The 12,074-nt window shown below is 45.1% G+C and overlaps 1 protein-coding gene across 4 annotated transcripts in view; it reads right to left on the reverse strand.

Annotated features, from left to right (window-relative positions):
* DNAH1 (dynein axonemal heavy chain 1) overlaps positions 1-12,074 on the reverse strand; it is a 140,762-nt gene that overhangs the window by 75,170 nt on the left and 53,518 nt on the right. For all 4 annotated transcript variants that reach the window (XM_050958623.1, XM_050958622.1, XM_050958621.1 and 1 more), the window contains 7 exons: positions 10,101-10,265; positions 8,863-8,984; positions 8,070-8,175; positions 5,700-5,879; positions 4,747-4,887; positions 2,892-3,055; positions 526-639 (listed from right to left, as the gene is read on the reverse strand). In XM_050958623.1, the coding sequence (XP_050814580.1) occupies positions 526-639; positions 2,892-3,055; positions 4,747-4,887; positions 5,700-5,879; positions 8,070-8,175; positions 8,863-8,984; positions 10,101-10,265 (992 nt within the window). The remainder of the gene's footprint in view (positions 1-525; positions 640-2,891; positions 3,056-4,746; positions 4,888-5,699; positions 5,880-8,069; positions 8,176-8,862; positions 8,985-10,100; positions 10,266-12,074) is intronic.

The following is a 12,074-nucleotide window of genomic DNA, read 5'->3' on the forward strand; positions in this document are numbered from 1 at the left end:
TAGCTAAGCGGCTTCTGTTAACATTAATGGGAGTTGCATGGCTAACCCCTTGTTCAATTTGATGGAAATTCACTGTCTGCCTGTCTGTAAGGTGTATGATTACTATAAGAGAGCTAAGTATTATTATCATCCTTACTAGGAAACACACATACTCCATGGTACTGGTTTATGTGTCCAAGGGTGTGTAATCACCAAGAATAGAATGAGCTCTTTGTTATTCAGATGGATTTTTTATATGTCTCAGAGCAGTTCACTAAGATTCATGCCATAGCATAAATCTTTAACTGGTTGGTGGGAGCATTGATCATTAGGAATCCGGTAGATCCAACATCAGTAAGGGCCCAATCTACCTCATCTCAAGTAACACCTGCCTATACAAACAGTCCCAAGGCTACTTGTGTAATTAAGTGCTGCTCAGCATGAGTAAGGCTGGCAGAGGAAGATCTTGGATTTAACTCAGAATAAGATCTGTTCACCCAAAACTGCACAGATGCTTAGTTGTTATTCTCTGAATAATCTCTGTACCTGTCAGTGAGGGGTGTGATGACCAGGCGTCCACTGTTTCCCAAATATTCATAGCCATAGATGAATTCAGCATTCACTGCTCGGATGTACAGATCATCCCTTGTCCAGTAGTATCTAATGGTGAGTGAAAATGGAATCTCAAAGACAAACAAGTACTGGCAGGGGTACAATAACAGCAAGAGCTAAAAGAGACACTGCTTGTGGCTGACACAATTTACTGCACTCCAGGCTCTAGGAGTCATGCGCTACCTCAGCACTGGGTCAGAGATAATAAGTAATTGCTTTAGGAAGGCAGTGGTGTTGGCTGGAAGGTCAATCCTGACCTCTCTGGGTGCCAGGAAACTATTGTAAACAGGAGGTGCTGTGCGACAGGAATGTCTACAATCCTCACAGGTTAGGACATCTGATAACATTGTCAAGAATCATGCCTCCCCACTGGGCATGGGCAGGCCATTAGAATGTTGTGGCAGGGTCTAATCCATGTATCACATGCGAGGAGAAAGTGCCTCAGAGCCTGGGTCTGTCTTAACATAGCCTGACAGAGGCAGGCATGGGTTACAGATGCGCAGTCGTGATGGTGTAACTGACTGTGATATACTCCTAAGACATTCAATTCACTTGGCTCTAAGATTAGTCTTAAATAGACACACTATGCAAACACACTTGATTTCCCTCCGTGTTACTGATGCTGCTGATAGGTAATGATAACACTGGTCTACAATTTTTGAGAAGTCATCTGCTTCAGAGATAAAATGTGAAATTTATCATGTATTTTGATGTGCTGAATTCAAATATGACAATTAAAACAACTGATTGGCTACTGTTTCTAAGATATTGAAGTTTTTACATTTTATGTCTATGTATATTGTGTAGATAGTAGAGTTTTAATCATAAATTGTAAACCTAGGTCTTTTTATGTGTTTATGGTTGCTTTACATGATAATATTTCACCTGTCCTGTTTATGTAACACTTTAAAAATCAGCAAAAGGGTTATATAAATAAAATGTATTATGAAACAAAAGGCAAAAAACTATTATGTACATAGTTTAGTACTATTCAGTATCTACTCGGCGCTTCTTGGCTTGTCTCTTGTATTCATTAAATGGAGCATCTCTTGTCACTGTCCAGCAATAGTCTGCAAGCATTGATGGGCTCCATTTGCCCTGATAGACTACCAGGAGATTCCACTGCTGTAGTCTGGAGCCCAACAGCTCTGCCTTACTCTTGGGTAGTTCCAAATCCCTGACAAGGTCATTCAATTCACCTTGTGTTATGAGGTGTGGTTCAGAGGAGGAGGATGGGAGAAAATGTGGATCCGGTGACATTGATGGTTCAGGACCAGAAGTTTCATCCTCTTCCTCTTCCTCGTCTGACTCAAGTGAGAATGATTCTGGTGCATCAGGAACCGGCAGTCCTTCTCCGTGGGGTACTGGGCGTATAGCTGATGGAATGTTTGGATAATGCACAGACCACTTTTTCTTCTTTGACACACCTTTCCCAACTGGAGGCACCATGCAGAAGTAACAATTGCTGGTATGATCTGTTGGCTCTCTCCAAATCATTGGCACTACAAAAGGCATAGATTTCCTTTTCCTGTTCAACCACTGGCGAAGATTTGTTGCACAAGTGTTGCAGCATATGTGTGGGGCCCACCTCTTGTCCTGTTCTCCAATTTTGCAGCCAAAAGAAAGGTGATAGGCTTTCTTAACCATAGTGGTTATACTGCGCTTTTGTGATGCAAAAGTCACTTCACCACAAACGTAGCAGAAGTTATCTGCACTGTTCACACAAGTATGAGGCATCTCTGCTCACTTTGGCTAAACAGAAATGTGTCCCTTTGCAAAATCAAACACTGACAAATAAGAAAGCACAACACTGTATGATCTCTAGAGCTGATATAGGGCAATTTGTTCAGCAGAGCGATGTAAGCTTCGTTATGATTGCATCATCCATGACTTCTAGGAATAACATGATGCAATTCATATCATGTATGATGCAATAACAGCTTCAGATTGCATCATTCATTGTTTTGCCTTAAAAGCAATTATTGTCCAAACCCAGTCATAGATTTATTCATAGATCCAGTCAAAGATGTATTTTAGTCATTTCTGGTTTAAACTGAGATCCCTTCCTTTTATAACTCACTTATCCTCCGCCATTCCCAAGTCAAGGGTCGTATATACTGACCCAATAGCATATCTTGAAAACTAGAGCCAATCAACAATTTTAAGCATCATTTTCGTTCTCAGTGACCCAGAATTAGTAAAGTTGGACTACATTTATTTCAGAAGCATTTTGGCTGTAGAGCAGTGTAATGGATGGTGGCCAGTGAATCCAGACCAGGTTTGATGGCTGTTTCCCTTACCTGAGCTGAGAGATCCACTCAAAATCATTCTCACTCATCACATTCTCCTCAATCAGCTTAGCAGCAACATCCTTGGCATGGACTTCAATCACAATGAGAGCTGATAACACTGTTCGCTGCATCCTGGATAGCTTTCCTCGAACAAGGGCTACCAGATCACTTAGCTGTGCAAGGAAAGGGAAGCTTGTCAGAACCGGCTCTGAATTGCATTCTGACTTCTATTCTCTCACCAACAAGGTACTAAACCAATAATTCTCGAACTGTGGGTTGGGACCCCAAAGTAGGTTGCGACCCCATTTTAATGGAGTTGCCAGGGCTGGCTCAGACTTGCTGGGGCATGGGGCCAAAGCCCGAGCCCCACCGCCCGCTGCTGAAGCTGAAGCCCAAGGGCTTCAGCCCTGGACATTGGGGCTCAGATTACAGACCCCCTGCTTGGGACTTAAGCCTTTGGACTTCGGCTTTGGCCCCCCTCGATGGGGGGGGCGGAGCTTGGGCAGGCTCAGGCTTTGGTCCCACCTCTTGGGGTTATGTTATCATTTTTGTTGTCAGAAGGGGGTTGTGATGCAATGAAGTTTGAGAACCCCTGTACTGAACAATGGCCAAAGGTGAAGAGGAAGGATGGCCCAGTAGACAAGGCACTAATTTGGACCACGGGAGGCCCAGGTTCAATTCCCTCCTCTCCCAAAGACTTCCTTTATGACATTAGGCATGCCACTCAGCCTCTCTCTGCCTCAGTTCCTATCTGTGCTATGGGATAATAGCACTGCCCTGCCTCTAAGGAGCATTGTGAGAATAAATATATTCAAGATTGCAAAGCATTCAGATGATGGGAGGTATCACCATTCATACAAGATATTGAACTGTGACTTAGGGCAGGGTGTGGATGCACTGATGAAATACCCCATTGTTACATAGGACCACACCTCCAGAAGGACAGTATCCCATAGTGACATGCTAGAGCATGACCAAGTTATGGGAGCATAGCTCTGATAAGGTCATATGCTAGATGAGGCATGTGCAGGTTAAGAAAACAATGGTAGAACTCTTAGAGATCTCATTTTACTGTATTCATTATTTTCCCCACTATCATTGGAGTTCAGTTCTTTCACATACTAATGTAACATGCTGTTGAAAATAACTGATCTAACTTTGGAAAATTTCTCTAGTGCAGGGGTCTCAAACAAGCAACTCGTGAAGTTATTTGCTGAGGCCCACCAAGCTCCCTGCCTCGCCCCCTCAGAGTCATTTCCTGAGGCCATCAAGCTCCCCTCACCCGCCGTCTCCCCTCCCCCCCAGCGCACCACGTCCCCACTCCTCTGCCTACCTCCAAGTGTTTCCCATCGCCAAACAGCTGTTTGGCGGCACTTAGCATTTCCAGGAGGGAGTGGGGAGCCATGCGCTCAGGGGAGGAGGCGAAGAGGTGGGGTAGAGGTGGGGATTTGGGGAAGGGGCTGGAATAGGAGTAGGGAGAGTCGGAGTTGGGATGGGGATTTCGGGGAAGGGGTTGGAATAGGGGCGGGGAAGGGGTGGGAAGAGGCGGGGCAGGGCCTCATGGAAGGCGTGGAGTGGAGGCGGAGCCGGGGGCAGAGCGGGAGGCTTTTGTATCTTTATATGAAAAGGTGTCAGTGATGAGGCCCTCAGGTCAATGTACTAGTCCTCATGTGGCCCTCGCGGTGATTTGAGTTTGAGATCCCTGCTCTAGATGCAGCTGCATCAGTATCTCATAACCTCAGTATCTGGTTATGGCTGTTGACTGATTTGAAGTCAAGACTTTTTTACATGTAGAAGGTGATGAAAGACCAGGTCTCTGTATGGAGAAATCTAAACCTGGTCTGCACTTATTCATCTTTCCTACCTGAGCACTCAGCTGTGGAAACAGCCTGGTTGACAAATCCCCAGCCTCCAGGGCCTCAGATACTTCCTTTGTCCAGTAAGTTTGACAGCCAGCGATGGTCACCTGCCCGGGCCATTGCAAGACCCATGAACTACGTGGTGTCTTTAAAAAAAACATACATTATATTGGTAATAAGCACTACAAGTATCTTTTCTTTCATGATCCCTTGTCTCATTTCCCATGCCTGGAACCTATCCAATTCCATATCAGATATAACAATTTCTACTTAGTTGTCTATCCTATTTTCTCCAGTTGCTATGAAAAAGCTTCCCCAAGATGCTGGGCATCCAGACAATGGATGCTTAGGTGCCTTCTCTGCAATAGATCATTTGGCTATGCAAGATGAAGAACTGCCAAAGGCAGGTGAAGACTGGGAATCCATGGAAACCAGCAGAACAAGCTTCCACTCCTACTGAGAATTCCGGTTTATTGGTGCATCAGATTCCTAGAGTATAATAATGCCTGAGATTTCTGATACCCATCTTTATTTACCTTCCTTTCTCCCAGCCACCAACCAAAGTGTGATCTCGATTGTCTATCTGCGTCCATAGAAACATATGGCTGAGATTCATCCCTGGTGTACGTCCATTGGCCTCAGAAATTAATCTGGCCCTATGTTTCTACTGCTACTATCTCTTTGCACTATGTGATCAACCCAAGCACTGGAGGAGAAGATAAAAGAGGGAGCCCTAACCCAAGGAGGGAGCAGAACAGAGCGAGGAGTAGAAATGGAATCAAATAGCAGGGTCAAAAGCTACACTATAAAAACCATAGGGTGTAAGAAAAACAATTCCGCTGGCTGTCATCGATGACCATGTTCTCTTGAGCCAAGACATGCCAAATGCCACCTGTTGAATTCCACCTGTATTTGCAGATGAAGAGCAGAAGAACAGTGTGGGGTGTAAGACTCTCACATGTGGATAAACCCTGATCGATCTTTCAATATTGTCCCGCACGCTGGCCTTCATAGATTTCTCGACTTCCAGCAGCCAGTTCTCCACATTGCCAGTGGGATAAATGGGGAAAAACAGCTTCACCTCCTCCCCTTCTGCAGAGTACATGTGTGTGATCTGTAGGTCCTCCTGGAAGAGCAGCTAATGGGGGAATCACAGCACGATATTAGTGGAGAGTCCCCTCTATTCATGCCTTCTTATCAACACTGGTCAAGACACAAGGAATTGAGACATTGTTTCAATATGAATATGTGTAATATTTTTGTCCTACAGAGAGTAAAACGGCTGTGCATCCAGGTCTACAGCAAAGATAATCACACAGGACCAGACTGTCTGCTGGAGCAAAGCTGTGTAGCTCCATTCAAGACAATAGAGCTACATTGATTTAGGCTACTTATAGATATGCCCACAATTTGGTTGTGGTCAGGGCTTGTGCAACCATTTAGGCAAACTAGGTGGCCGCCTAGGGAGCCTAGTGGATGAGGGCGCCTAGAAGCCCATTCAGGAGAGGAGTTGGAGTGGAGGTGACCTGGGGCGAGAGAGCACGGAGGGCCGCCTGCAGTAATGGGGGGGGCACACAGGAGAACCGCTCCCCGCCCCAGATCACCTTCACTCTGCCTCCTCTGCTGAGCACACAGCCCCGCCTCTAAGTCTCCTCCAATCAGCGCCACAAGCCTGGGAGGGGAGAATTAGAGCAGCGCCAGCATGCTCAGCGGAGGCAGAGCAGAGGTGAGCTGGGGTGGGCTCCCCGGGCGGGGTTAGCCGTGGAGGGAGCGGGGTTAGCTGCCATGGAGGGGAGGCTTTCAAGGGGGGGGCTCCCCAGGTTGGGGGATGGGTTAGCTGCCACGGCGGGTAGAGTTAGCTGATGTGGGGGGAGGGGGCTCCTCAGGTGGGAGGGGTGGGTGGGCATGGTTAGCTGTCATGGGGGGGCGGTGGGCAGGGTTAGCCGCGGGAGGTGAGGCGCAAGGTGGAAGTTTCGCCTAGGGCGCAAAACTTCTTTGCACCGGCCCTGGTTATGGTTACTGATAATAAATGTACTACGCATGTGCAAAATCAACATGTCCCTCCATGAAGAGAAAGAGGATTATATGACAACATGGGACCCAACTTCATCCCTGGTATAACTTGAATAAAGTGAAGCAAGTTACATGTGGGGTGAATTTGTCTCATTGCATGGCTAGGAATCGGTAAATCCTTTTTACTCTCAGTTCTGTTCTTCCGCTGTCCCCAGGGTTAGAGTTCCTTGTTTTAAGAATAAAAGTGTAAGGATCCAATGCAAAGCCCAAAGAAGTCAATGGAAGTCTGTCTAATGACTCCAGAAAGCTTTGCATCAGACCCGCAACTAAGCTTCCTTTCCACTTATTCCCAGGCTAGTGACGGTCAGATATATTTTTAGTGCTGGTGTATTGACAGTCCTGGAATTTGAAGTCTTCTACTACAGTGGTTCACAACTAGGGCCACATGTACCCCTGGAGATACTCAAAGGTCCTCCAGTAGTACATCAACTTATCTAGATATTTGCCTAATTTTACAACATGCTACATAAAAAGCACTAGTGAAGTCAGTACAAACTAAAGTTTCATACACGATTTGTCTATACTGCTCTGTATACTATACACTGAAATGTGAGTACAATATTTATATTCCAACTGATTTATTTTATAATTATATGGTAAAAATGAGAAAGTCAGCAATTTTTCAGTAATAGAGTGCTATGTGTTTTTATGTCTGATTTTGTAAGTTTTTAAGTGAGGTGAAACTTGGGGTACACAAGACGAATCAGACACTTGAAAGAGGTACAGTATTCTGGAAAGGTTGAGAGTCACTGTTCTAGAAATAATAAAACAGGCAAATCAGCTCTGTAAGCTTCCTCCATATGACCGGACTAGTGAGCTTCAACCCTGATTTAGGTGGGACACCCAGTACCAAGAGGGTAATTCAACTTCTGTGGCCCACTCAGTTCTTGGCATCTCCTGAGACTATCAACAAGGCAACCAGCTGTGGTGGTGTGGATATGTCTCCACTGAGAATGTTGGAGATGTGTTTTAATGATAATCACATCTGAGGAAAAAGTGTAGAATTTATAACTACCTGCCACCTTAATGCAGTTTAGAAGAGAACAAAGCCAGTTCAACTCTTCTCTTTCATGTGGAGATGTAGAGGCTATTTGAATGAATCCAGGTGCTGTCTTCACAAGGCAGCGAGCCTGTGTCCTACCCATCTCCTCCCCTTACTGCAATGCTTGATAATTGCTCTAAATTTCCATAATACCTGACTCCCAACATCAAGACATGCCTGCTAGTCAGAGAGGAAATAGCTTGCTTTACCTACCCGTGCAATATTCTCAAAGCATTTGCGGAGGTGAGGCTGTACAGCAGTGGGGTTCTTTGTCTGAGACAGTATCTCCAGCAGCTCATCATCCGAAAGGAAGTAGAACCTGAAAACAGAGACAGAGCTAGCAGCTCATTTTGGTCTATGCTCTGCAGTTTGGTGCTCAGTCCTGGCAGTACTGGGCAACAGTCCTGAGATTTTGGTGAGAGCAATTGCGGTGGTCTTCAAGATATCCTGCTGGTCAGCATGCATTATTTGCATTGGTGCAGAAGAGCAGTGACCATAGTCCAGTTAAATGAGAGTCTCTCTCTACCACAAAAGGGCCTGACTCTCTGATGTCCTTCCCCGGAGCAGTCATTTATACCAGTGTAGAGTTGGTGTAAAATGACAGTATTTTACAGTATTTTACTCCCATTTTGTACTGCAACAAAGACTACTCTAGGTGTAGGTCTAAAAAGAGTAAGGCCCAAAGTATTTAATTTCCCCTCATTTCACTTCATCCTCCCTTCCTCATGCTGATGTTTAAAGGTGCAGGCGTGTGGTGATGCTATCAAACTATCCCTACTTAAACCCTGGGCCATGGCATGTTGTCACTTCCACACAGTCTGCCCTATTTTTTCCTCCATCAAATCTCTGGGTTGAAAGAAGCAGCCTGCTTGAGACCTGCAGACTCATGAGAGTTCCATGAGATTGTGCTTTGGACGAGAAATAATGATGCACTTGTTCCCAGGAGCCGTAATCAGAGTGATTCTCTGACTTCACACCTAAGAATGGCCTTCAGTCTTGAGATTACCTGGGGAAAGCTCCTCTCTTGGTCTCTAGATATTCACTCAGCCCTTTCTGCACAAGGTCAAGTAGCTGATTACATTTCCGAAGGCTCTCCAGCAGCCTGGGATCGGGACACAGAGAAATCACCTGGAAAGTACATGAACATAAAAAAAAGCATCAGTATACTAAGTCCTAGTTAGAAAACCACATTGGAGGCAAGTTGGCTACAGAGAGATATTATTGCTGGGCTCAGAGTGGCTCATTCATAGGAGCTTTTTCACATGGCTCTATAGAGACACGAGTTTTGTGGACCAGGAGAGGCAGTTACATTCAGAGATAAGACAAGTCTACATATTTTGGAGTTATTCAGATACCAAACAGTGATGATCAACATTCAAACACTGAATACAAACAATGACAGTCTCTGTGGAGGAAAGGGCTAGGCAGCAGGAGTGTGCAGAATGGTAGTACCAGCATCAGGGGAATGTGGCTGAGGAGGTTGAATGTGGGGTGAGGACAGGGAGCCAAGTGGTGTGTGGAAGTGAAAGTGGGAATCAGGCATCAGGAGGTGGGTGGGGGGAGAGAGCCAAGTCATGCTGCTAAAGCACCTGACGGAATTAGCCTACGGAACAAGTCACGAGATGACCTATTTGTAAGGACCCAAAGCAAATTAAAGGCTGTGGAACTGCTGTATAGGAAGGTGGGGGAAATAACAGACTTTGCACCCATCTGCATACCATGGGGCAGATCTCAGGTGCAGGTCTCTGCAGCTCACCCTTGATGGGGAGGTGGAAACGTGGGTAAGTTACTGAAGTGCCAGAGCTGTGGCGAGTGGCTCAGCACACAGTTTAGAAACATCCTCGATCTCTGGAATGTAAACAGCATTTTAAAAGAAGAAACTTAGCAAGCTCCCCTGACCAAGGGTATTATTCATGCAGTGCCATACCTGCGCACGGTGCTTTTACAGACAAGTATAGAAAAGGGGGCCAAATGTAGCTTTAGAATAAGTGTGCACAATTGCAGGTAAGTCACTATCGCTGCATCTGTTGCCATCAGGACTGAATTTGGCCCATGGTCCCTACCTTGAGAAGTCTGCAATCTAAGCAAGTGAACAAAGAATGCAAGAGGAAAAAAAGGATTCAATTGTAATTCATATGCAAGCAGCTAAGATAGTAATACCTAGGCAAAGATGTGTGCATGCAGTATACAAGTGTGCACATGCAAACATACACACATATGCCATGTGAGCACACACAGCCTCACCTCTCTGTTCTCATTAGCATTCTTCATGATCTTCCTCCAGGTCCTATCCATGGTTTGGTAGCGTTTGCTTTCTACTGGCAGCTGTCTATTGATGTCCTCTGAGCTAAAGATGGGCTCCAGGTATAGCCAGGAGCGCTGGCATGTCAGCCACTCCTCTAGGACATCCTGGTGGGAAGTCATGTAATCAGGTCAAGAGGCCTACTGCAATAAGTATAGTTCCCAAAACAGTTCCTCTCTACATGCCCTGGGCTCATATTGGAGATAAGAGAAGTGATCTCCTAAAACACCACCTACAACACTAAAATCCACCCAGAGCAGCTGGTTGTTTCTACTAAAATAATTTCCTATTATTTCATTGCTAACAACATTGACATTTAAATTCTCGTTAATAGGCATCAGAGTCAATACCCGCTGGGATGAATGGGGGCGGTTCACATCTATATGTAGGCCCTATCCTTCTCCAATTGAAGTAAACATTAAAACAGCCACAGACTTAACGGTGCAGCATTAAGCTGCTAGAGCTATTCCTTCTGTCTGCCTGTAGACAACAGGACATCAGGTCACATTAAGGACTTGTCTACACGATGGGGTAATGTGCCCTATGGGGTGTCACTTCTAGAGCACACTAACGTCTTGTGCATTAATTGGTCTGTGCAGACCTTGCTGGTGTGCACCAAAGATTCCTTAGTGTGCTTTAACAAAGTACTGTTTCAAAAAGTACTACGTTAAGGAACACCAGGGAACCTTTACTGCATTCCGGCAGAGGCTACATGGATCAATTAATGTGCAACACAGTGCACTTTAGAAATCAAATCCCCATGGAGTGCATTGCTGCTCCAGGGAGCCTAGTCTGAAGGTGGCTATCTTGCAACACGAAGTGCAAAGTTTTTACTATGTTTTAAGATGAAAGCTTAAATTCTGCAGAATCTGATGTGGCTGCCAGAGAAGTGCTGGCACACAGTTCCCGCCAATACCAGCTCAATCTGACCTTGTTCACAGAATGCTCAATGAAAACTTCAATTAAGAACATTTCAAACAAAATATCTGGATAAATTCCAAACATTTAAAATAAGAAAACACACAGGAAATACTGCCTGAAAGGGATTCAGAACACAGTGTTCAAGAATCAGCTAAGACATGGAAATAATAGCTCATTGTTCATTGTTCATTTACTTGATGTTTCAAGCTCCACAGAATCCTGCAAAGCTTTGTAGAGTGTCACTAGGATGTGACACGCTTTCAGCTGATGGCAATATATACTGAAGGCTGCATCCACATAGAGATTTTCTTAAATTCTACTTGTGCTTCTCTGGCACCAATACAGCCCCTCCAACTCTAGCAATAGGGCACCTGCTCCTGTGGACCGGATACTGCTGGTTTTATTACTGGGTCAGCCAACCCTGATCAGAGCAGCTGTCAACGACACAGTGATAAGAATGCCTGAATCTGACCCACAGCAGTGCTCCTGCCATCGCTAGCACTGATGCAGCTGCACCGGGCTTGGGGAGAGAACATGCTCAATGCAACCTCACGGGCTAACAGAGGGACAAAAATTACAAAGAACTGATTAAACATGGAGTCAAACTCTGTTTTTTCCTCAGTTGTGTGGCAGGAAAAAAATGCCATCTTATATCGAGGTTAAAGAGCCACATATTAACCCAGACAGATTCTTAAATTAAAACATGGTCCTGTCTATACAATCAAGAATAAGTCATGTTATAACATGATTTAGTCATAACCATGTTTGTCGGCCACATTTAAACATGGGTTATGTTTAGTTTAGACAGAGTCTGTTTACTGCCTCTTCACTGGACAACCCCATACTGCTAATCTCTCAAACAAAGTCAGTCTTCAGGCAGATGGCAGCCTTCAGGAAGAAGCTCCTAGTGTTATGTGACTTAGGTTTTAACACAAGATCACAGAGGCTAAGAAACTTCACCCTGGGGTCTTCCAGAGCACTGAGCTGAACACAAT

The sequence above is a fragment of the Gopherus flavomarginatus genome, chromosome 6 (assembly GCF_025201925.1).
Source record: "Gopherus flavomarginatus isolate rGopFla2 chromosome 6, rGopFla2.mat.asm, whole genome shotgun sequence".
Classification (NCBI taxonomy): Eukaryota; Metazoa; Chordata; order Testudines; family Testudinidae; genus Gopherus; species Gopherus flavomarginatus.